Raw genomic sequence first — 25,728 nt, forward strand, 5'->3', positions numbered from 1 at the left:
GATTCAAAAATACTAAAAAAATGGATACACATGCTGCTTGATGAACCAATTCTCTTCTAGCTAGCTAGGGTGTCATCTTAAGAAATTAGCTAGTTAGCCTTGAACAACAGTGAAATTTGTTATTTGGTTTAAGTTTCAATCCATAGTAAATACTCCCTCCGTTCCAAATTGTAAGTCGTTTTGATTTTTCTGGAGTAGATGGAGTACTAGCTAATGTCACTGTTGTTCAAGGCTTACAGATGTTGTTAAGGCTGATGCTATGGTTCTTGTTTGTACATTTGTGTGTTAGTTGTTACACAATGTAAAACAGTTATGTATTAATGTTGTCCCTATTATTCTCATTGTGCATCCTGACAATCATCTATGTGACAGTAAGAAAATTGAGGGTGATTATCAAATGCGCCGCTTGTCCTTCTGAACAAATACCGTTTTATCACTAAGTGTATTTTTTTAAAAAGAAATACTTGAAGATAGCTTTGATTCAAATTTGGAGGTGATGGTTTGATGGAGGCTGCTGGCGACGGCAGGGTGGTTCCATGGATCTGGCAGGATGTTGGACTCGGCGCACGTTTTTTTTTTCTCTTTCTCTTTGATAGGGTCTCAGTGCGCTTGATGATGTAAGCAAGGAGAAGCATGGCCAATCAGCCACTAGCTGCGAAAAAAGAACTCTCTGTCTCTATGGCAACAGCTGAGCTGAGCGTAGTGTTCGCTACTGCTGATTTGCCTTGCTCCAACTATCTCCACTCACCTTCATTTGACGTTTCAGATGCAAGTTTGACTTGTAGCATAAACGATGCACAGAGAATCAATGCAATGATGGAACAAGGCAAGAACACGGGCTATGGATTCCCTGTGAAGCGGCATAATCACTCATATGGGGTACATTCCAAGATTTCAACGACACCTTGGTCGTGCGCTGCCGGAGCTGGAATGTGGAGTAACCCCACGAGGTGACAGGACCTCACTAGCTCATGTGTCTAAATGTTACTAGAAATGGCATCTAATATTTGCCGTTACCCAACGATAACAGGTGGTAATGCCGCATACCGGGCAGGTCCTTGTTGAAATAATCAGACTAAAAATCAACATCGATCTATTCTAGTAGCGTTATGAAAGGCCATGCCCATACCATCTGGAGATAGTGTACAATTTTGGAGAGCGGGCTCGCTGTATAATTAGATCTGTATGGATCAACTTAGACTTGCAGTGTGCACTTACAACATTTACAAAGAATCGAGACAATGGGGGCACAAGCTGGCAAATCAACTAGATGTGGACAGATGAAATATCGTGTAAATTAATCACCCTCCTTTTCCCCACAAAAAAAAATGTCCATCCCCTGCTCCTGGCAAACTTCATTCAACCATATCAGCAGCGCCATCCGCTTCGCCAATCTCCGATTCAGCAGCTGTTCGCTTTCTCGACTGCTGGGACCGGACAAACTCTTCGATCTGCAACTTCAGCTCTGTATTTGGTATCAGCATGTCTTGAGTGAGGTGGGATCGGTTAAATGGATCCGTCTGCATAAAAATAGCATGCATGTCAGGCCAATGCCTTGCATCAACAGTTGTGGGAGACCAATGATTTCAGGAAACCAGTACTTACAGAATCACTCAGCAGATGCCTGATAATAACGGGCCGATCTATTGTGACCTTTGATGATGGCAGTATCACAGGATCTTTCATCAGAGTATACTGCATGACGAAATCACACATGTTTAGCAGAAGTAGCTAATTTCTGATGTTTCAGATGGCTCTGATGATGCCAATGCATACAAGATCTTATGGACAACAAATATCATGATGAACTTGAGCAAATTCAGAATGGCCCAGACAAAAATAGTGTGGTTAAGAGTGGGAAAAAATTTAGTGGCAGGTAACTGTCATTCTAAGTCAGGAGTTCATCAGCAATTAGTAGCAAATTAAAGAACCTTCTATTATAGTATAAAATGTAGTACCTGAATCGGATCGAGAAATTCATCTGGTATGTCCCCAAGGATGGCCTCAGCATCCATAGCCTCAGAAGCAGCAGCTTTTGCCTTACCAGCAAGTTGCATAAACTCATTTATAATTTGGGGATCACCTCCAATCCTCCACAGAATATTAGCTGCGCTAGCAAACAACTGCAATGGATAGGACAAATGTCAGACTACAAGCACAGGAACAAACTCAAACTGGATTAAAAAAAATACCTGGTCATTGTATGCTCTACCATCTTTTGAGATTGCAGCTGGGAAGACAGCTTCCTTATCCCCCCTTGAGATATGGACATAGATGGTGGCAATCTACAATAGAAAGACAGTAAGAAGATGAAAAGGAACTGTCCAACAAGCCAACAACAGATGAACAAAAAAGTGCCTCATGAAAAGATATATAGCTTCATGGGACCTGTTTCAATAGCTGCTTCGGCTTGAACTCATACTTCTCTGGATCCTTTACAGTCAAAGATTTCCTCTGGGGACCAGCAAGTTGCAAGAGGAAGTAATTAAGCATGCTCGCAACCCTTTCGACCTGAATAAGAATAAAGGGTTATCAAACTATTTAACATAAATGGATAGCCTAACATGACTCCATTTGGACATTACAAGTAATATTTTGTGCTGGTGATAAATAATAGTAATTAATACGAAAAATCCAAAGCTTAAGCAGTGCTATAACAAAGTTCAAAGTTAACACAGGGCATCATAACATACTAATGGAAACAAAGATATCCTTATTACCATTTCAGGGAGAAGGAAAGGTGCTGGAATTTGTTCTGAAGTGAACGCAAGCATCCCAACATCCTCATTGGCCAGTTTCATGTCAAAGCGAACAATCTGGAAAGTGAAAAATACATGGTAGGTCAGAAAGTCAATTAAAAAACGGTTCAAGTAGACACGTGAATTGTAAATGCTGGTAAACAAGACTAACATTCTCCCACTGATGAAAAACACGCAGCCGCTCCTCTCTTTCTTGAGCAGGCCTGCGGTCCCACTCAACGGTGTTAGCCATTTCAGCCTCTATTTCTTTCAGTTCGAGAATTTTGTTCAAGCTCTCATCAAGAAGATAGATGCTATCATTGATAAGGAAGTTCAGAAAATTTAAGTATACACCCTTCTCCTCCTCTTTAGCTATCTGTCACATAAAAATATGGGAAATGTTTTAGTACGGACTGATTGCAGTATAAATGTGTGCAGGAGAAATCACTCACTTGTCTCCATGCATTCCGATGACTGGGAACATCCCATAAGTACTCCAAAAGCTCGGCAATATTATGTCGAATGTTAAACTTGTCAAAAAACTGCAAAAATAGAAAGCAATGTAATCACATGAGTCTGACAAGATTTGAAAAGATTAGCATAAGGCATAGATTAATCAATGGAAACTGTCAAACTAGTCATGCCACTCACTTGCGTATGGGAGCCAGTGAACTCAATATCCACATAAAGCTTTAGAAGATTTCTGACAAGGTAATCAAGACATAGTTGGTGCCCCTCAAATAGCGAGGCTGTAGAACTCAAGCCACTGCACGAATGACGTTGCAGAAACTCAGTACACAACCTTACGGTCATAAATCATACTCCCTCCTGTCCCAAATTGTAGGTCATTTTGGCTTTTCTAGGTGCATAGTTTTTGCTATGCACCTAGATATAGTGTATGTCTAGATGCATAATAATATCTATGAACTTAGAAAAGTCAAAACGACCTACAATTTGAAACGGAGGGAGTAGATTATAAATTTATAATGAAGTGTGCAAAAATTATGAACCTTCTTTGTGGCATCCAGCAATTCAAAACTTCAACCATCTTTGCTCTTAGGTAAGGATTCTTAATGTAAGATGTGCTTCCCATAAACATAATGATGAAACTGAGAAAGTCATCCTGTCAAAAAAAATGAACATTGCAAGCAATATCATAAGCAGCTATATAACTAAGGTCTGGCAATCACAAAATCAGGCAAAGATTAAGGCATTGCACAATGGACAAGGAGGATACTCACCAATACAAAGCTTTCCAACGCTTTTGGAATTCTAGAGGTCAGAACAAGTAAATCCATTGCATCATCAAGAAAATGCTCTGGAATGCAAGAAAATTCCTTGGGGCATTGTGATGGCAAAGGCATCTTGAATCCGCCAACTAGGTCTACTGACCACAGTATCATCAATCTGTAGAAAGATAATGCACGTTGAAGGAATGCACCATCCTGATAAAAGATAAACCATTAGCAAATCGCACAGTTTTAAACAAAACAAATCAAAGCTAAAGAAAGATAATAAAGGCACTTCATAACAGTAAACTGTGATAACCCAAGGAAATCTACAAGACTTCTGAGAAAAAATATCTTAAGAAATATTCCACAAGAGGCGTATTGACATCTTCACGAGTAATCATGTATGCAATCAGGAATTGGCACAAAGCCTCTGCTTAGATAAGAAACATTAAGCACCACAAAAAAGAGACAAATATGATAAACAAGTAACAAAACCAAGTAAAATGTACATTTGCCGATAGTTGTGATATATAAAGAGATAGAGAACAGAATAAATTTCGTTTTTGGCACAAAGAACAGAATAAAATTTCTTGTAATGATACTGACCTTGATCAAGAGATAATTGTAAATAGTAACTAAAAAGAGTAAAGGGGTGCATATTGCATAGTTGGACAAACCCTCTTAAGTGCTCATGATATAACAGGAAAAGTACTAGAAATAAGTTATACAGTCCCAAATTTTGATCAAAGAAGATTTGCATTAATAGGCTGAGAAAACAGATCTAGGATTGTGATCATACTCGTAGTATCTGAGCTTCATAACAAAATTTGTCCTGTGTTAGAATCTCGACGATCTTCTCCAGGCGATTTATATCTTGCTCCAGCTGCGGTGAGCCCCCTCCTTGATCTCTCATTGCTCTATTTGATTCCAAGTCATCTTCAAACCTTGAGAGTTGCTGGATTTGTAACATACATGGTATGTGTTCAGTAGAGAGTTGAATACATGTAATTTGCAATGAATGTGTTGACCCTAACAGAACTAGAGATGCGTTTATTGTCGTGTACCCTCTACCCAAGAATATATATAGCACATTTTATCTAGCATATAGAGCAAGGAGACATTCAAAATGACTACATTACCCCTTATGATCATCTCTAAGGGCTATATTAAACACATGCAAGTGAGCAATACAGAGCAAAGAACTGGATGTCCAAGTAAACATTTTGCGCTGGAATATGAAATGTGTCCTGCATTTATGGACAAGGACATTCAAAATATGTGCCCTATATTTTTCTACAGACAGCATCCAGAATATGTTATTTAAAATTATCTTTCAAAAATAAAATGTGATTTAAAATTAAAGATAAAAAAAGGACAGGTGTAAATTAAGTAAGAAGAAACAGATGTGAAATGAAATAAGATATCTCCAAACCTGAGAAATATGTTTAAAGTCCGATATAGCTTTCATCAACCCCAGATTAAGTACCCTTGCAGTCATGAAGAAACATTCGCAAATAAATGAGAAATTCTCCTTCTTTGAGCACCTAACTAAAGCTGTGCTATTTTTGCCAGAGCTTGTGGCTTCCTGTGATTCCACAAAACGAGCCTCTCCACTGGAATTATTTTGATCACACTCACTGTTTATGCTCTCTATCCAAGATGAGACTTCATCTGATGAAGCATTTATAGCTGTCAAATCTCTACAATAACGATGCAATGTATCAGTTAGTAAAATAATGCAGAATATGCAATATACTCGGTACATCAAAAGTCACATTGTTCCGAAGAAACTCACTTGAAATCAATTCTATTGTTGCAGAAGAGGTAATTGACATCAATTTTGTCCTTCTTTGACTCCATGTTATCCAAAAAAGGTTCACATAGGCGGAGCATCACAGCACTAAGATTCACAAACATACCTGAACTCGCACATTTTAAAGGGTCTACCTGTTGCATGACACAGGAAGAGTTTACTATAGCATTTTACAATGTTAGGTATAGTTGATCCCCAGAACAAAGGACATTATGCTTTATAGGTTGCCATGCATTACATGATTTGCATGTATTGAAATTTTTTGAAGATTCGAAACATATAAAGGTATCATTTCCCCATGTTAGATGTAACAATGCTATACACAGAATCAATAAGGTGAAGATTGTACCATGTCAATACTCTGTTTTGCATTAAGGAGACTTGTATAGAGCACTTTATCACACAGAGCAATTTTTTATTATTTATTTCTAGTTTGTATTTAGCGGCAAATTGAAAGCATCTTTTATGGAGCTATAACAGTAAAATCATACAAGGATTAGTTAAAATTTTCCTAGCTAGATTCCACTTTGCAACACACCTGGTACATCAACCACAAACTGGTCCTTAGCGATAAACAGTTTAATCCACTACAGTGAGCCAAATTTAATCACACAAACATTTAGTGTTGAATGCTTCACAGCCTCTGATTTAAATGAAATATGGCACAGCATAAGGAAAATTATTCTAAAGGAACAACTTTGGTTGATTACCTGCATGCCAGATCTGGATGCATTTTTATTTATCACTTCTGCTATATACTCAAGAACCTTTTCTCGAGTATCCAAATTTTTTAGGAGGATTAGAAGAACATCCTTAAGGCCGTCATACAAGCCATTCATAACACTCTTGATTGTTGTGAAAGATGACAACAAATCAGCTGGCCGCCGTGAAGATGCCTCCGAGAAACACTGTTGCCTGACCAAAAGTTTAAAAGAAATGAAAAAGAAAAACATAAGGCAATATATTAGCTGCACAAAAACTAAGTAGTGGCCTAGTGGGTTTGCATCAAAAACAGCTAGTCTTTAAGTAGTAGGAGATTAGAAAACCTTGACATGGTAAATTAAAATTTAGATTATGAAAGATCCAATTTAGTGCATACCTACTTGGGACCAAACATAAAGGGAAACAATGAAATATCTTTTGCTCAAGAAATGTCTTTGCAGCAAAAAAGGACCCACACGAGCCCATGAGCAAAGGACAAATTTTGCTAATGAATCCAAATAGTACATAAAAACTTCCATTGATAGCCTTAATCTTTTAGTGATGAAGGTTGATTGATAGGGAAATTCCTTATCTAAAAGCCAATGTTTGCCATGCCCTCCGATGAACCCACATAGTCATGGCAGATAAAGAATTATTCCTTAACTGACACACGCAAATCTTTAATTGAAAGCACGCTTCATATGATATTTTCTAATTGAAGATTGTTGTTCCTAAGTCCTAAGCCAGAATAAAGGATGTCAAAACTCAAAAGATTATCAACTACACACAAGATGCCAATCTGAGCTTCCATATCAGTGCTCAATAATAAAATTCTAACTTTAATACCTAAGTAGCAAGAAGAAAGCTCAACATTCTTGGTCAACTCTCTTAGCCTCAAAGTTTTCCAAATGCCAAAGCTAGTTTGCGTCTATCAACAATGCAGTACTAGTTCACAGCTTAACTGAAGGATAGTACAAAGGTTGTCTGGAAGCGCATACTTCAAAAATTCAGAATCAAAGTCGATCTACACAAGCAATAGCCAAAATTTGAACTTTGGTATGTACAAGGGCATATCAGCAGTTGAGTTCTAGTCATGATCAGCAAAACACCAAGGTGTAGTATCCAAAATGCAAGCTTTACACATCTAAATAACATAATGACATACCCGAAATAACTGATCAAGTGAAGAGCAAGTTTTTTCTTTGATGTTCGCCAAAGAAAACAAGAGTACTCACCCGACGTCGGGCTTGCTGGCAAACTCTCGGTCACGGATGGCGCTAACGTGCAAGAAGGCCCCAAGCACGCTGGAGAGCTCCATAACCCTTCCTTCCCCGATGAGCATGATCTGATTTTTGGGTATCCACTTGGGATGGTTCACCAGAGCCTTGGCGCAGTTGGGGATCCCCACGAGGCGCCTAAGCACCCGCAGCGGGCGCTGGAAATCGCCGAGCGCCGAGACCTTTTCAACGCTCTGCCTGAGGCGCTCGTACAGCTCCCCCATGGCCGGCTCGATGGACTCGTAGTCCGCACCGCCGAAGAACTCGTCGATGAAGCCCGGGGGCGGCGGGGCGCCGGGCGCCGGGGTGGGGTCGAGCGGGTCGGCGGCCTCGGCGAGTAGGAAGACGAGGAGCTCGGCGGCGGGGTGGGGCGCGCCTGGCGGCGTGGGGAAGGTGTCGGGGTTCCCGGCGACGATGCGCGCGTAGGAGAGGATGAGGCCCCGGAGGTGCGCGATGGAGGCCGCGAGCCTCGCCCGGAGCCCGGCGTCGCGGATGGTGGAGATCTTGCGGGCCTCGTCGGCGGCGCGGCCGAAGGCGGCGGCGAGGAAGTTGAAGGGGGGCGGGGAGGCGGCGGGCAGGTCCGGCAGCGAGAGGCGGTCGATGAGAAGGCGCTCGGCGGCGTCGCGCAGGGCGAGGAGCGGGCGCGACTCGGAGAGGAGCTCGGCGGCGGTGAGCTCGAGGTAGGCGACGGCGGGGCTGGGGTTGGCCGGGGGCGTGAGGGCAACGAGCAGGATCTTGCGGAGGATGATGTCCTCCACCTCGTCGGGCGAGCGCTGCGGCCGCGCCGAAGCCGGCGACGGAGACGCCATCAGCGGCGGCGGCTCGGGCTGCTGCTGCCGCTGCTTCGGCTTGGGGAATCGCGTGTTGCGGGGGGGTCGCGAGACTCGAGAGAGCCCTGGACTTCGGGGTTTGCGGGTTGTTGAAGTTGAAGGGGAGGGGCAGCCAGGGTATAGTAGTAGTAGTACACTATACTTGTACTACGTATACATACGGTTTCGAATACAGTTCCTATCTTATTTACACCAAGATATTTACAAGCAAAATCATTATGTCGCATAGAAGATGCTGCTGGAAAACTGCCACATCTTAAAAAAAAATGCTGGTTTTGAGTCCCGAAGCTTCCATCAAACAGCTGCAGATTAATTCCAAATCAGAAGCCACGTATCTTAAAAATAGAACCGCATCAGTACAGAGACACGAGACATGCGATGGTAAAGCGGTAGGTGAGATAAAGGTTGCAGTAGGCCATTTAAACATCCATAACGATCACAAATAGTACAGGGGATAAGGGATCAACTTGTCTAAGCCCAAGCCGATGCTGAATTTCCTTCTTTGGAATATCGTTGAGTAAACTTTTAGTGGATGAAGGGACCAATAGACCATATATTACCCTCCTCCAAATGGGTCCAAAACTCACATTGCACAACCGAGAAAGAGTCAAATGCTTTTAGATGTCCAATTTTAAAAGAATACGTGGTGCAAAAAAACTTGTAGTCTGATGCACCAACATGAACTTATCTGAATACATCTCCCTTTGATAAGAAAAATATTGATACTTCCCAACCATATCATTCAGCCGACCAGCCAAGCAATTAGCCAACACTTTGTCACCAATTTAGCAAAATATACATATTACATTAATTGGCCTGAAGTTCCTGACCTGTACTGCACCTTCCATCTTATATAGGTATTAATGTTTTTCAGCATCCATAGGTTTCTATAATTTCATCGTAGACTGCATGAATTGCTATCAATGCATTTCCTTAATGATTAACCAATAAACGATGTAGAAGCGTCCAACCAAACCTCGAGCTTTATCCGGAGGCAATTATTTTTAATAGTAAGAGCAACTCCAAGAGACTGCTAATCTTACCCCCAATACTTTTTTAGAAAAAAAGAGAGAAAAAATTGAACTCCAACAATCCACCTAAACCTTCCCTAATTTTTTAGCGACGCTAAAAAATAGCCTGCCACCGCGTATATTTTAGCGTTGACGTTCCTCCCCCAATCTTGATTCCCGCACGCCCGCGCGTCCCTTCCGATGGGTCCAATACGATGACGTGGCCTGTGTTTAAAATATTGGGGGCTATTTATTAGCGATCTGCTGTGGACTGATATATTTTTGGGGGAAATTTTTTTTAGGAGAACCCCCAATACATAGTTTTGGGGAAGAATTTTTTAGGATACTCTTGGAGTTGCTCTAACTCATACTTGATCTTTTCTAATAGAAGCATCAAGACTACAGTTTATGATGTCTTATGACTATATGGATGTTCTAAGTTTTGCCGGCTAAAACATGAAAATTGCAACGGTAGCTAATATACAAATGTATATGATACTCCCAAATAGGTTGTGTAGTTAAAAATGTACAAAATACTCCCAAATAGGCTGTGTAGTTTTCCATGAATGACAAGATTCTCATTAGTTATCTCCCAAAGGTGTAAAATAACATAATGTCTCCTCACTTAAAAGTTGCTACCAACTACTATAATTCAAAGTCAAGATTAGTATACACTCTTTAAAAAGATTGTCAGTCAAGATTAGTATGCACTCTTTAAAAAAATTGTGTAATAGACGATTAGTTTCACAAGATATATGGTTATCAATAAACGAATTGAAAGATAGTACCATGAACTAGTCGTAAAAATCTATACCCTCCTCCTTTACCCAGGCTTGAGATTGAAACACATAGGTGGAGTTACTAGCTAACCTAAAGTAGTAATGAAAACATGTAATACAGAAACAAAATAGCGATAAGTAATTAAACACACTACTATAATTCAAAGTCATGATTAGTATGCACTCTTTAAAAAGATTGTGTAATAGACTATTAGTTTCACAAGATATATGGTTATCAACAAACGAATTGAAAGATAGTACTGTGAACTAGTAGTACAAATCTATACCCTCCTCCTTTACCTAGGCTTGAGATTGAAACAACATAACATAGGTGGAGTTACTAGCTAACCTAAAGTAGTAATGAAAACATGTAATACAAAAACAAAATAGCGATAAGTAATTAAACAACATAAAATAAAAATTATAGCGATTTATACCAAACTAAGACAGTGATCTAAAAAGACTAAAATTTAAGTAAATAAACATCATAAAAACAAAAATCATTGCAATTTACTAAACTAAGACAGTAATCTAAAAGGCAAAAATCTTTAGAGCTAAAGATACAAACTTGTTGCGGCTACGAAAAGGCATTAGCGATCTCGGAATCGGAAGTGTACTAGCTAGAGGGGCGTTTAAAAATGCTGCACGGCATAGAAATCTGTCTCTGAATCCAATAAAGGTGAGAGCTTCATACCTTCCCTTTTTGCTGTTGTTGTCACCATAGGGCATCAATTTCCGCTTGCCACAACCTCTATTCACTGGCAAATTCACAGGCATAGAGCCGCGGACCTTGAACCCAAGGGTTCTCCCTGGCAAGGACGACAGTGCAAGACTGGCGTAGGCTGCTTTATCGCGGACCTAGCTTTCACTAGAGGAAGTGCGATCCGACCTCTTGGACGCGGAAGGCGCGGCGGGAGTGGACAAGGGGGTGAAGTGGGCGGCCAACGGCGTGGGGAAATCAGGTTTAGGTAGGAGGCAGTGGAGCGGCGGCACGACGTATGCGAGCGACGGGGCAAAGTGGCGGGTCGGCAGTGAGGGGGAAGCTAAAGAGGGGATGAGGCGGTGGGGTGCAGGGAGCAATGCAGGCAAATTGCTTGTGGTTGGGGTCGGGGTGAGGAGAAGCGGCGGTGCAGCCGCGACAGCAATGGTGGAGACGGCTATGGCGGCGACGTGAGCAAATGAACCAAACCCTAGATAAACGAATTGAATAAAAAAATGCGCGAAGAAGGAAATCTTCCTAACCGAATGAATTGAAAACGCGCGAAGAAGGAAATCTTACGAATAGAAATGATCTGTCAAGGACACCTCAGCAAACTCGAACTCGAAAGGGTTGCGCGCGGGAGAGTGTTTTGAGGGATCAATGTGTTTTGTGAGAGGCATGTACAGATCTAAGGCATACGACTGTTTTTACGGCCCGCCCGTACAAGTGTATCCATCCGATTCTGTAGAAACTATGCTAGAGAGAGCCGAGAGGGGGTTAGTCATCTTGCTTGACACGTACTCCCTCCATCCATGAATATAGCTACGTTTAGCTTTTTCCAAAGTCAAACCTTTCTAACTTTGATTATTAATATCTCTAAGAATAATTTATTTCAAATAGCAAAGGCTACAAAATATAATAGTTGGTTTCTAGATAAATCTACTAACATCATTTTTATGTTATTAATTTCTATGATTATTTCGCTATTTGTAGTCAAAATTTAAAAGACTTGACTTTAAAAAATATAAATGTAGCTATATTATGGGACGGAGAGAGTATCAACAAAGCAAGACATTATCTTTGCGGATGGTGTCCTGCATCGCCTACCGGTCCGTCGTGATTCGTGAACGGCTGCAGCCCGCAGCGACCCGCTCACGACAGTGGTCTTCATGAGCGTCTTGTCAGCGTTCTGGACATACAGTGGAAACTGGAGGGATTTTTTTGGATGATTTTTTATTGTGAATTTGTGATCCACATCAAATGCGAGTTGATTATGAAGTCCTTTTTCTCCTGCTTTGATCTATAAATTAAAACCAGATGCTGGTTCCTCTCAACTTTTAAAACATTTTCCCACCTTGGATAGCTTGGGTTTTGGCCTACGTGGCGCCAGGCCAACCTTGCTACGTAGGTCGTGGTACCACATCAGCCGTCCTATGGTGCCATAACAATCACAAGGATAATATGATAGTTTAGAGAGTCAAATTGACTTTATAAATTGAACTTCTTTCCAAAGAATTATTCCAATATTTTTTTCTAGAAAGTTATACAATTAGAAAACCTAGAACTAAGACACAAAATGAAGAGCATTTGTATAACTTTTTGATCACATATGAGAGAGAGCGGAAAACATTGAATAGGACCTGCACACCATCTCCTAACATCACTCCTCTCTCAAAGGGCCATGCTGGGAATTAAGGCCTCCTTTGAACAAGAAAAACCATGGGAATTTTGTTCGATTTCAACCTACATGAACATTTCCTATGTGCCCCGAAAGGATTACACTATATGAAATTTCTTTGGATTCTTATGGTGATGCATATACATATAAGAAATTTGGAAGAAAATAACATGAGGTTGGATCTTAAGGTAAATTTTCCTTCTCGTGTGTGTCACTATTATGTTCAAAAAAATCTCACTATTGAATCCCCGTGTATTTCTTATGCATCATCAAAGGCTATATTTGTTTCTTTTAGGATTTTTTTCATGCATTAGTAGCATTGTAAGTTCATACGACTCAAACCATGCTTCTTTTTTTCGTTCCCTCTACGTTTCAGAGGCTTGTGAAATAGTTATTTTAAACTTTCAACCTGATGTTATGAAGGATGTCACACATGTTACAATAGTTATTATTAAACTTTTATATTTTCGCTACAATAAAATCTCCACAAAACTTCCACCCTAAAGTTAGATTGGATGTCAAAGGAAAAACACTTAAAACAAAGAAAAACGTCCAAATTACCCCCTCAAATATAATCAAAGTGTGGCAGAACCGTCCAGTTTAAAGTGACTCAAGTACGCTGGTTAGGCTTAAGGCATCCAACACGCCGCGTAATTGTATCAGTGTAAACCTGGTAGTCTGTCGGGTGTCCTCAATTCACTAAAGATTCCACTTCCAACTGATACATCCATACATTCTAGATCGTACACGCATGAGCTCATCACAGATATTACAACTTTCAGCAAATAATTTACAGCAGCGGATTATTACAAACCATAAGAGAGTTGTTTAAAAACATACAGTACCAGCCTAAGAGTGTTTAAAACAAACCACTTCGTTTATAGTCAGGTACGGTAACATTATAACAGCTTATTTAAACCAACATGAGTAAAAGAAACACGTCCTGCTCACAACGTATTTCTTATCTTCAGGAGCTCCTTCCTTCAAAGCATAGGCCAGCTACTGACCTTCTTCAACGGCAACAAAGGTTACACAAACCGGGAGCTCCTTCCTTCAAAGCATAGGCCAACTACTGACCTTCTTCAATGGCAACAAACGTTACACAAACCCTAAGTAAAAGTACTTAGCAAGACTAACACGTCAACCGGAAAAGACTCAAGAATATGCAAGGCTTTCTTTAGGTTTCTTGCTAACTCAGGTTAAGCGAGCAAAGCTTACTATGATCGATCCTTATAACATCTTTTATTTCCCGTTAGTTGCTAGACTGGTTATATTTCAAAGTTTGGACTTCAAGCTAATACAAGCATGCTCACATCATAAAGCATTTATAAAGATCATCAGCAAGCAACTTTATGATGATGGTCAGAGATAAAGCCTAATTCATATCCAAGAAGTCCAGGGATTCGAACTGATTTACACCCTGCAGGAGATGGAGCTAATCACACGACACGTGAGCAACCCCCGACAGATCTGTTGGGGGGAAATATTAACGACCTCCTAAAGCCCATGAAAACAACAAATCATAAAGGCCCAAGCCTGCCTAAGGCAATAAAGACCGCCGTCGGCCCAACACGGGAGGAGAGAGCCACGCTCCGCCTCGCCCGACCCAGTGCCCCGGGGTCGGACGTTCCCGACCCCTTGAAGACCAACCTCCGCCTCGCCCGACCCGCGGGCCTAGGATTGGGAGCGCACGACCCCCCGCCGCAAGACTCCGCCTCGCCCGACCCAGGGCATAGGGGGTCGGACTCACCCGGGCCCACCAGACAAGTATCCACCTCGGGCGCGGGTCTCGTGGGTCCCCCTGTCGATCTCGCCATAAATGTGCCGTAGTTCTGACACGCAGAAAGGCGCTCGTGCCCCCGACGCAACCTGCCATAAGTACCCATGCGCGGCCGCACGGTACAGGCTACAGTGGTTGCGGCTTCCTCCGATTCGCTATAGGGCACTCATGGCCTGCGCCGCCCGGAGCAGGAGGAAGTCGCGCCCGTTCTCGCGCTCCGCGCATCCGACGATAGGGACGCGACGTCCGGCTTCCGCGGGCCGTTAGCAAGATGGCAGGATCAGTCGCCTTCCCCGACGGACACAGGCGCCACGACGAAACACCATCATCACGCCTGGCGGCAACAACCACCAAGGAGGCCATCGACAGGACTCGACGGCGGCCACCCTCTTCCGGCGCGCCGGCAGGAGCCAAAGGCCGGAGAGGACGCCGGCGGCCTAGGGACTTGGTCCCTCCCCTTCTGTTGTATCTTACTTGACTTAGTTTATCTCTTTTACTTCTCCTCACACCCGGTCTCACTTGTAGCCCTGATGGCCTCCTTGCACTATAAAGGGAGCACCGGGGGCCTTGAGACAAGGGATTGACTCGCTCAAGCCAACAGAACCCTCACACTCTCCTTTAGAGCATCAGTGCACATCCAAGAGATTTGGGACCAGCTCCCTCTCTCGCCCTCCTGTAACCCCTACTACAGACCCCGCGTGGGTAACACGAGCAACTCCCGATACTGGACGTAGGACTTTTCCTTGCCCGAACCAGTCTAAACCCCGTGTCTCCCACGCCACCATTCGAAGCCATACGCGCATAAAAGAAATTTACTAGTCTAAGTCTTGATCCGCTAATCCTGACAACGACACCGTCGGATCGCACGTGGCAACTTTTCCTTCTTCGACTTCCGTTGCTTGAACTGAGCTCGCATAGCCCGAGGTCGTGTCCTCATGTACATCATTGTCCGGTCAAAGGTCCCATGAGTTACTGGCCACGACCCCGCCTATCGGTCCACGTCAAGCATGACGAGTCAAAGTTCAAACTTCGGCACTTCAGAACTACATCAGTTTACCGGGTCCCACATACCGATATGTGATTAGTGCGTTCAAAGCTTGACCCAAAGGGCCACCAATCAAATGAGCCTTATATCCATTATCCGGATAGGACCAAAACTTCCAACTTTCCATCATCAACATCCAACTTCTTCTACAACATTCATCAATATCTTTTAACATGAAACCAATGTCGTGCCCAACTCTTTATTAAACAAGTTGTTTTGCACTCTAACAAATTTTAGATGTTACCCTTATGCAAGTAACGAGGAATTACTTGACTTTTACGGCACTAGCAGATTAGACTTAACCTTCTACTTTTAAACAGGTGGCAAAGATGTCCTTAAACAAGGAAGGTAGGAATGTATAAAAGGACTCCACTCCTAGACTTAATGCACAATCATGAAATAAAGGAATTTGGACTCAAATTAGCAGGGTTAAATAGGATTAATGCACCGGGGCTTGCCTTGTTGCTCCTCGGGGTCGGCGGTCTCGACAACGGCTCTGGGGCAGCTTCGAGACCTTGCTCCACCACGATCACGTCCTTGCCTTTCTGAGCTGTCTCAGACAGGATCTCCACGTACTCCACCTCCAGCGCCTTCGAGTCTACACGGAAATGATGCAAATGAATGATAAGCAACATAAAATAACCAACTTCTTAATTTTATAAATGCTAACTTAAGAAAATGAGAGCTCCTTATATTTTTCCTAGAACAAGAGTTAATTAAATAAACAAGGAATAATTAGAAATCAATTAAATAGGATTAATCCTAATTTTTAATAAAATAAAAGCATTTAAAAGCATTTTAAATCTAATAAACCACTTTTATAAATTCTAAATAGTCACTTATTTTTATTAACTACAAAATAGCTTTTAATCCTTATTTTGAATCTTCCCTAAATTTTTATCTATTTAAGGAGGTAATTAAAGAAAATATATCCTAATTTTTAAAGAGGTTTAAATAAAGGAAAAACAATACATTTTCCTATGCCATTTATGATTTTTATTACATCACACATAAGAATATGAACTCAACAAAATTGGTTTCACCAATTTTGGAGTTTTCTACAAATAGTTATGAATTATGGAAGTTTAAACCTATTGAAATGAATTTTGAAATAAAAACAGCCAAAACTTTGCACAAAACCCCCTGGCGTTCAATATATTCCTGCCCGTGGTCCCTGAGCTTCACGAAAAGGGGTTCCCGGCCGTGACCGAGACCCCGCGGGGTTGACCGGCGGCGCCCTCGCCGGCGGTGAGCCTCCCCCGCGGCAGCGAGTACCCAGACCCGCTCAACTTGGCACCGCGCATCCAATTGTGGCGTCAAAGACGCGGTACGGCGACGTATGGCGGCTAGCCGGCGCCGCGGCGGCGCGACGCGCGGCACGGCGGTGGCGCGGCAGCTCCGGCGAAACGGCGGCCAACACCTGGACAAAAACTAGCCTTAGAGCATCTACGCGAGCTCTCTCATCTCTCCAGCTTGCTCTTATCCCCGACGCAAGGCTCACGGCGGCTCAACTCCAAGGCGGCCATGGCGGCGGCGCGCTCTGGCTAGGGTTGGGCGTTCCGGCCACCCTAGCCAGTCTCGGCTCCAACACGCGCGCGCATAGCCATCTACAAGCTCCGGCGAACTCATTTCCGTAGCTAGCTCGAGCGGAGAGGGTTGGGAAGGGGGTCCTCACCGTGGGGGTGTCAACGGCGGCCGGCGGAACAGGGGAGCGGCAGCGATGGCGCTGTGGCTGTCCTCCTTGGACGAGAAGTGGCGGGGGTTGCTTGGGAGGTTGTTGCAGTGCGGTGTGCAGAAGGAAGCGACTGGCGACGAAATCGGCGGCGAGCCCTGGCGGCTGGAACTTGGGTGGGAACAGAGGGAGGAAGAGGATGACGACGGCGGCGCAGTCAAACTTCAAATTATCACCGCGATTCGCTCGGCCAGCTCCTGCTTGCTTGCTTGCTCGTGGCTGCAGAGCACGGCGGCGCGTGGCAGCACGAATTTTACCGCGGCAGCTTAGGCGGGGTGGGCAGCGGCGCTGGTGATGCAGGCGTGCTGCTTGCCATCGGTTGCTGCTCCCAGACATCAAAATGCCGCCCCCTTCTTGGACGATTCCTGTCCAAATTCAAACACAACTCTCCAAGATCCAATAACAAAAGTTGCAGCTGATTCTGAGAGCTACAAGTGATATATATAAACTTTCCTCAAAGGACTCACAGATTAAGAGATAGAGGACTTTGAACTTTCAGCCATGAACTGAACACATCAAGTCTCAGTTTCAGAGCTCCAAGGTGCACAAAATATAGGCTCTTCTTTGATGTTTCTTGAACAAAATCACACACAAACTCACTGAGATCCTTTAACCAAAGTTGTAGGTGGATCATAGAGCTCCAACTGTTACATAGAAACTTTGCCCAAAAGATCCACAGTATGAAAGATAGATGGCTCTAAAACTCGGCCAAACACCTGTCAAATATGACTTCAGTTTCAGAAATGAAGTGCAAGTCTGACAGTCCAAAACAGCACACAGTTCTCTTTTTTGGCTCCAATTTAAAATATCCAACACCATTTTCTGTGAACCACATCTAGTCCAAAGTTCTCTATACACATTCTATTTCAACTTTCAGAAGATCATTTTCCAAAGTTGTTATATGAAATACTTTTAAAACAGGGTTCAAACATGGGTACTAGACCACATTTTGCACTTTTCACAATTCAGTTCAAATCTGAAAATTTTGAGCTGGATTTGAACTAGGTCATTTTAAATTGTCACTTTGGTCCAAATCCACCTCTTTGACTTGAGTTCATCATAGTTGACTTGGTCAACCCTCTAATTTGACCTTGTTTGACCATGTCTTGATGTTCTTCCTTTCTCCTTTTCTTTATATTTCTACTCATTAGTGCTTAAGTGAGGTTTAGTTCTTTGTAAACACCATTGGTGTTACACAAAGTTTGAATAACCTCCTAAATTATTTCTTGATTCAATTTACCCCTAAACTATGCCATTTGGTTCAATTTTCCCCTTAACGCAATTTATCTTTATTGTTTTTCCATGCACAAGGGGAGTCTTAAGTTTAAATTTTGCAAGATGATAGCAGACATAATAAGACATGTTAAAAAATATACCATGAATTTTTTATCCTTATTTTGATAGCGTAGGATATTTAATCATAAAATTTATCTTTGAGATACAACATTATATAAAAACTAATGATAAAAATCCATAAAATATTTTAATATAAATTATGATGTCCACTACCACCCTGCAAAGTCTCAAATCAAAATTCAACCTGCGTATGGAGAAACAAAAATGACAAATTGTATTATGGGGTAAGTTGAACAAATAGTATAGTAAGATTTATCTTTATTGTTTCTCCATGCTTCAAAAGTAGTCAGATTTCGTGAAATTTAATTTGAAAATGGCAAAGGTACATGTGAGTTTTTAAGCAAAATGGAATCATCTTCATTTATTCTATGATAAAAAAAAGTTTCATAATTTTTGAAGGTGATTTTATTGTTGTTTTGTTTGATTTATGTGACAAAAATGACGAAAATGTCAAATAAGGAATAATAGATAGAACTCGGTGTTATATAAGGGACGGAAAAATTTTCAACGTCAAGAAAGGAATTTAGTGATCTTCTAGTGTCAAATAAAGAATTTTCTCAAAGAATTTAAAGAACCAATATTATTTAATAATTATTGAATCCTATGCTTACTTTGAGAGCGGAGACTGATCCATGCATATGGAGGTCGTGCGTGAGAGAGGATGGAATTTCTGAATTCTGCTTGAGCAAGAAAGGAGTCCTTGAGCTTTGAGTGTATTTTTCTTTTCTCCGGTGGACTGGTGGCTCTATGAAAATGAAACTGCACTACTATAAGTTAGTAGTGGTTCCACATTGAACAAGTCTGATCTCTGACTAACGTGAAAAATTATTTATAGAGCCAGTGAATGAGGCCTGGTTTGGTTTCATTTGCTATTGATGTGACACTTGCTTAAAAATAAGCAAAGGAACCAAACGCTCCTGACATGGGTAGGTCGTAAAAAAAAAATCAAAGTGGCACCCACGTCACGGACACGTGGGCCGCGACATGGAGGCCCCACACCCAGGCAGACCTGTGGACCGCATCCACATGGCGGCCGCCCAACCCTCCAAACCCAGCCCTCTTCCATTTGCCACTGACCATCCACACCCCCGGCCCCTCGCCAGCGACCGCAGATCCCCAATTCGCTTCCTCCCCCTCCGCGAGCCGAGCTGCGACGACGGCGGCCGCGGCGTCTCCCTCTCCCTCCCTCCGTCCCCCCGCCGCAGGTGAGTCCCAACGCGCGAGCTCTCCCCTCCCTGTGATTCGAGCGCTTCCCCTTACAACGTTTTTGTCCCTGCTCTCCTTTGCTTCTGACGAGCAGATTGGGTCGAACGCTTCTTCTCCGGCCAGCAGCGGCGCCGTCGCCGGTGCCAAGGTCGAGAGGCCGTCCGCGCTTCGTGGCTTGCTGAAACAGGTACGCTTCCTGCGCCCGCCCGTCTCTCGCTCCGAGTCTGTATGGAATTAGCGGTTCAGTTTAGGCGCCGCGGATGTGGGCGCTTGCTAACCTGGAAGAAACCTTGTGGTCGTCCTTTTCTGCTTTCTTCCTTACTTTCCATGCGTGCATGTGTCGTCTGATTGTTGCTGCGCCAAATGTGATTCGGCTATTCGATCTGATGCCCAGCGGTTGCGCTTCCAATATATGAAGAACGGGGATTTGGTTGTGTACTGCTGGATAGATTTTTTTCCAATTGGAGTATGCGAAGCTTTGTTTTGTAGTAGAAAGATGTATAGAAAAGAAAGATGTTGGGAAAAAAAATAGGTGTCCATGCTGCAATGGTCAGGTGTTCTTAGGCAACCTGAGTGTTGGATGTCGTTGAGAGAGTTAGAATGTGGCCACACACATAAGCACGGATGGGGATCAATAAGCATGTTCTGCATAAGTGGTGTTGGCACTGAATTCCTTCTTTATTAGTAGTTAAGAAGGAATCAGATATCACATAAGTGGGGGAGGGGATCAAATTGCTAATTTTCATGAAGAAAAAGTTGTCTGACATACATTAGCACTGTGTCCAACATGGGATGCTCTGCCAAGTAGCATCTGTAAGCTGAATTTCTTTTTGTAGCCACATGCATTAGGAACTTACTTCACATATATTTCTACTAAAGTGTAATGATTGTCATCATGTCCAACATGTTGTTTGGTTGCTTGGATTTGATCAATTTAAAACATATGGACTAGCTGTGGTCAGACTAACAACTTTTCAAATTGGGCTTGGTATGGTTTCCGCTGAATGTCAAAAGTTTTCCCATGCAACAATCAGTTACACTGTATCCAGGAAATATGCATTAGGGAGTTAGATACCTTCATCCAGATGCTAACAGTTTAATCAAGTGTCCTGAAGCATAACAGTTTAGCCAAGTAACTAAGCTTACCTTGGTGTCTGTATCTGGGCGCCGTTGCATATAGTGTCCAGGTCTGAACATGTTCTCCAACTGCATCCTTAAAGAATCTATAAAGAATTAAAGATTGGTTCTCTACGTAGTTATGTGGCTTTATATTTCTTATTTATTACTAATAAACGAATATAGGTTATGGCATGACAACTAAACTGTTTTGTTGTTTTTTGCTTGCTAATACTAGGTTGCTTCAAAGAAAGAAATTCTAGGGGAGGATGTGGCTGGCATTTGCGCACCACGCTTTTCTTGCTTCTTTTTTTTTTTGAAACTGTACAGCGGGGGAGGTTCCCACTGTGAAATGATATATTAAAAAAATAGACGAAACTGTACAGGACAACAGCAAAAAGGAGTATCAGAGTACCCTAAAAGGGAAAAAACATCATAAAAAGAGCTAAACAAGCTAGGCTAAATTAAATCGACCCAGTTGAGGAAAGATTGTCTGTTGCTTTCTTTAATTCTGTGGGCTTGGAGTCTGGCCTCATCCACAAAGTGTGAGACCCAGGAATTTAGGGATGGACGTTTTCCTTCAAAAATTAGAGCATTCCTTTGCTTCCAGATGTGCCAAGCAGCTATAATAAAGATCTCCATGAAGAAAGGGTTATGGGACATGTCTTTTGCAGTCTTCAACATCCTGTAGAATGGAAGGTTGAGGTGCCATTGAAGGCCAATTTTGTTCCAGCAGGCTGAACCGAAGCTGCAGGTGAAGAATAGGTGATAGATAGTTTCCTCCACATTGTTGCTGCACAGTACGCAGTTATAGCTGCCACTGTCAACAAAGGAACCTGCTTTGCATGCAAGCGTGATCTTATTTTGTTGACAGTCAAAATTACTGCACGGTCCATAAGGTTAGAGCTCTTGCATAAAGCGTTTCAGGAAGAATTCCAGAGAACCGCAGCCATTGTTACTTTTCTCTACTAATCAGATAAAACGTCTGCACTCTAATTTTTGTTTAAAGTATTTTACTTTCAAGTGTGTTACAACTCACAACATATTTTGTTCCGTAACATGAATTATGCCTTCATTTTAGGAAAAAAAACATAAAACATCGCACTCCTGATTTAAAAAAAAAGGGCTCTGTTTTGCATATGGCTTCATAAGTTCTCGTGTTTGTTAAGGTCTGCTGCTTATCAGCCCCTGCTAATTGTCAAGCAAGACATATGCTATAGTAATAGTGGATTTCTGAATTGCGTATCATAGGCTTGGTAGAATAAGTTCCTAAAGTTGGTCTTGATATTTAAGAACTTTTAGTTGGATAGAAATCTTTTCGTTCGCAAAATGGAGGTAGTTATGTTACATATGTCAATTTTATTGACCTTTTAGAAATGTTGTTCTGTAATTATGCTACTCGATTTCAAATTATCAGAAATGAAGCAGAGTGCCAATATTCCCTGATAAATAAAGATGCTGTTTGCGTGCACCATTTCACTACAGATCATCCTGGGTCCCTGTTTATTTTAGGTTGCCTGTGGATGATTTTGGTATAGCTATACAATCATTCCGTATGCTGTGCACTAGTTGAAGTTGTAACCTGAGTTTCAAGTAGCTGCACAATCTTCATCTTACACAAAAATCTTGTAACAAGGATACATGTATAAGTGATATGAAACGGAGCATAACTGCCATCCATGTCTAACTCATATTAGCTTTCAAGCTAAACAAGAATCAGGTGTTTAAACCGTTTCCCTATCGTATGTGGCTATGTGGTTTGAATGCTTTCCACTTGCTTCTTTGGTTTTCTTTAATATGACATGAGGAAAAAAAAAGTGATCCCATATATTAACCTACTGTCTTATAAAGTTCCGGTTTTACAATCACGTTGTTCATTAAGTTCATGTATCTATGATGGGCAGAAGGTTTCTTCAATACTAGTATGTATGGTCGATATTATCCTGTGCAGTCATGCTTTTGTTTTAGTAAAACTGCTTACTGATGAGCAGGCGAACTTGGTCATGCCATTCCTTTGCGAGCAGCTGCTCATCTTGTGTTGTCTGGCAATGTGTTGGTTAGATACAAAAACCACAAAGTTTTCCAAGTACTTGTTTTAGTATCTATTTTGTGACTTCAAAGCAAAAGAAACAAACTAGTGCTGCTAGCATGCTTCCATCAGCATCTGCTCATGCGGGCTACTTTTTCCCTACGTAGTAACACAAGGCAAGCATTGACCCCCTGTGTCTCTGACTTTATGCTGATCCCTGTGACCCTGACTAGTTAGATGTTTGTTATCTCCTGAAAATGTGCTTCTGCTATGCATTTGAGTTTTCCTATGACCGTGTATGTTTGTATCTCTGAATAGTGATTTGTTGCTCTACTCTCTTTGAATGATGAGGGGGTGAGGTGTTAGGGTAAATGGGCTAGTTAGCTATTTGGCATCAGTTTCCTTGTTGATAATGATATACTCCCTCCATCCCAAATTATAGGTCGTTTTGGCTTTTCTAGATTCATAAATTTAACTATGTATATAGATATACACTATGTCTAGATATATAGCAAAAGCTATGAATCTTAAAAAGTCAAAACGAACTATAATTTGGGATGGAGGGAGTACATGGCAATCTGCTTCAATCTTCCATTTACTTGCATTTTCCTGAGTTCTGACAGCTTTCCATCTCCCCACTTAGTAAAATGCTAACGTCAGCTATATATATTGTTTTTTTCTTTTGGTATTTGGTTCTATTTTCAATTACAATTGTTCTCATACATGATTCACTTGATCTACAGGTCAACCCCCAAGTGAAATTCTTATGCAAGTGAAATCAGGTCTTTAAGGTAGCTTACTGAAATGTGGGGTTTTGCATCAAATGCTTGGACGTCTGGGCTGGGGAAGAGGAGTCCTCCAAATTGTGCCTCTTCCAGTGCTGCTTGTTCTGATGACGAGGCATCCTCGTGCACAAGCAGGGAAGAAGGCCTGGAATGCCCAATATGTTGGGAGTCTTTCAACATAGTGGAGAACGTGCCTTATGTGCTTTGGTGTGGCCACACCATGTGCAAGAACTGCATCCTAGGCCTTCAATGGGCTGTCATCAAAGTTCCCACGGTGCCAATCCAGCTACCGTTCTTCATCTGCTGTCCCTGGTGCAACCTCCTGTCACTCCGCATATTTTACAAAGGGAACCTCATATTCCCGCGCAAGAACTACTTTCTCCTTTGGATGGTTGAGGGCATGAATGGTGAGCGTGCACGATCACGCTCTGGTATTTATACTGAGCAACATACTCCATTGCTCCCAAGCAGCAGCAGAGCAAATGGAAATGCAGGTTACTCAAACCCCACTAGACGGTCCCTCCCACCACAGGCTGACACATCCAATGCAAATCATGCTAACCATGGGATACCTCTTCTGAACTCTGAGAGGGTCCAAGCTTCGCTGCGCAAGTCGCTTTCATTCCTGGTTCACCTGACTGCCAAGTTTCCCCTGGTGTTCATGTTCCTCCTCATAGTGCTGTATGCGATCCCTGCCAGCGCAGCGGTCTTGTTATTGTACATCCTTATCACTGTGTTGTTTGCGCTTCCCTCGTTTTTGATACTGTATTTTGCCTATCCAAGCCTAGACTGGCTTGTTAGAGAAATATTTGCTTGAGATTTCCTTTAGGTGAAATCTCAATGCTGTTGTTGGAGCTGTGTAACTGAACTGCGTAGTATGTGTTGTAAGTGTGAATGTTATCGCCAAGTTTTGGCTGACTACATGTCATGCGTTTGCCTCAAGTTTGCATGGAAAGGCCCCTCTGTTGCATTGCAAACCATCAGTGTGCTCTAATTCTGTTGACATCTGTTTCGTTGCGCAATTATAGTGCTCCGAAGCTGATGGTTCAAAATCATATTGGGAATCAGTAGTAGCGTGGGGGTATCTGAAAATGCTTCAGGAATCGAGGCTTTCCTATATTTATTTTTTGGCAAGCTGCCGAATCAATCGGTCTCACTACTAGGTTTTTGGCAGTAAATGGTGAACAGAATTGCATTCTGAAAAAGACAGGAAATTGAAGAAAAGAAAATGTGAACTACAGTACCTAGGCAGTGTGCTTCATCCCTGCAAACGTGAACATCAGTCATAGGACGAGAGGGTGCAAGGAGCAGAGTGCCAGGCTGCCAGCACTGCAAGTGTCCATGAAAACAATCCAAGGATTTTTCTCTGCGACATTATTAGATTAGAGGCGTAGGAGCAACTTGGCAAGCGGTGAGCCAAGTGGTTGGTGGCTTGGCTGCCTAAGCGAGAAGATGATATCAGCAACCAGCAAGTGAGCAAGCCAACTTGGCCGGCATGGGTATCTCCCCAAATATACTCTCATCATCTGCAACCCAATCCACAAGCGTGCCATCGACTTTGGCATCTCGCTGGTCATCCTCGGCTCGCAACTTGGTGATCTTGACGTCCATGAATGGACTATAGGACGACGCAAGGCTGAAAGCAAAAGGAACCATGGAGCGACATGGGCGACATTCAGAGGAAAATCGTGAGCGTTGGTTTTGGATCCAACAGCTCCCATTGTATACCCCGTGCGAGCACGTCCACGTCGCTAACGCCGTCGCCGAGGGCCACTCAAAACGTTGTACACTCATTGCTAGCCCTTGACAGTTACACCATCTAGATATAAAGTAACAACTTGGCACGTGCTAGTGCGCTACTCTCTACGCTGAGCTTTAGTTAGTTTCAAGGGTTCTGGTTCTTGTCCTCTCTACTCCCAA

General features: G+C 42.5%; 2 protein-coding genes and 1 long non-coding RNA gene across 3 annotated transcripts; 1 reads left to right on the forward strand and 2 right to left on the reverse strand.

Annotated features, from left to right (window-relative positions):
* Window positions 1-1,169: 1,169 nt before the first annotated feature.
* LOC101777433 (probable ubiquitin conjugation factor E4) lies at window positions 1,170-8,685 on the reverse strand. The gene is made up of 16 exons (XM_004983924.3): window positions 7,721-8,685; window positions 6,494-6,698; window positions 5,766-5,917; window positions 5,403-5,670; window positions 4,770-4,925; window positions 3,980-4,183; window positions 3,749-3,861; window positions 3,390-3,504; window positions 3,191-3,280; window positions 2,911-3,114; window positions 2,721-2,816; window positions 2,389-2,511; window positions 2,193-2,285; window positions 1,959-2,123; window positions 1,606-1,695; window positions 1,170-1,520 (listed from the first exon to the last, which is right to left on the reverse strand). Exons 1-16 carry the CDS (start codon window positions 8,569-8,571, stop codon window positions 1,356-1,358), a joined length of 3,090 nt encoding a protein of 1,029 aa, XP_004983981.1. The 5' UTR covers window positions 8,572-8,685; the 3' UTR covers window positions 1,170-1,355.
* Window positions 8,686-15,750: 7,065 nt separating this feature from the next.
* LOC111255928 lies at window positions 15,751-17,638 on the reverse strand. The gene is made up of 2 exons (XR_002676083.1): window positions 17,260-17,638; window positions 15,751-16,182 (listed from the first exon to the last, which is right to left on the reverse strand). It is a non-coding gene; the product is annotated as an uncharacterized LOC111255928 (long non-coding RNA).
* A 2,100-nt stretch (window positions 17,639-19,738) lies between these two features.
* LOC101777843 lies at window positions 19,739-24,785 on the forward strand. The gene is made up of 3 exons (XM_004983925.3): window positions 19,739-19,877; window positions 19,973-20,065; window positions 23,767-24,785. The coding sequence occupies exon 3, from the start codon at window positions 23,828-23,830 to the stop codon at window positions 24,623-24,625; it is 798 nt and encodes a 265-aa protein (XP_004983982.1). The 5' UTR covers window positions 19,739-19,877; window positions 19,973-20,065; window positions 23,767-23,827; the 3' UTR covers window positions 24,626-24,785.
* Window positions 24,786-25,728: the final 943 nt, after the last annotated feature.

This window comes from Setaria italica, chromosome IX (genome assembly GCF_000263155.2).
Source record: "Setaria italica strain Yugu1 chromosome IX, Setaria_italica_v2.0, whole genome shotgun sequence".
Classification (NCBI taxonomy): domain Eukaryota; kingdom Viridiplantae; phylum Streptophyta; class Magnoliopsida; order Poales; family Poaceae; genus Setaria; species Setaria italica.

What these genes read in the sequence shown, in the direction of transcription:
- LOC101777433 (XM_004983924.3), bottom strand. Translation starts at nt 8,571, where the DNA reads ATGGCGTCTCCGTCGCCGGCTTCGGCGCGGCCGCAGCGCTCGCCCGAC. An exon ending in TGCTGGATGCCACAAAGAAG is followed by an intron (nt 3,505 to 3,748) that starts GTTCATAATTTT and finishes TCATTCGTGCAG; the next exon opens with TGGCTTGAGTTCTACAGCCT. An exon ending in TCACTGGCTCCCATACGCAA is followed by an intron (nt 3,281 to 3,389) that starts GTGAGTGGCATG and finishes CTATTTTTGCAG; the next exon opens with TTTTTTGACAAGTTTAACAT.
- LOC101777843 (XM_004983925.3), top strand. Translation starts at nt 23,828, where the DNA reads ATGTGGGGTTTTGCATCAAATGCTTGGACGTCTGGGCTGGGGAAGAGG.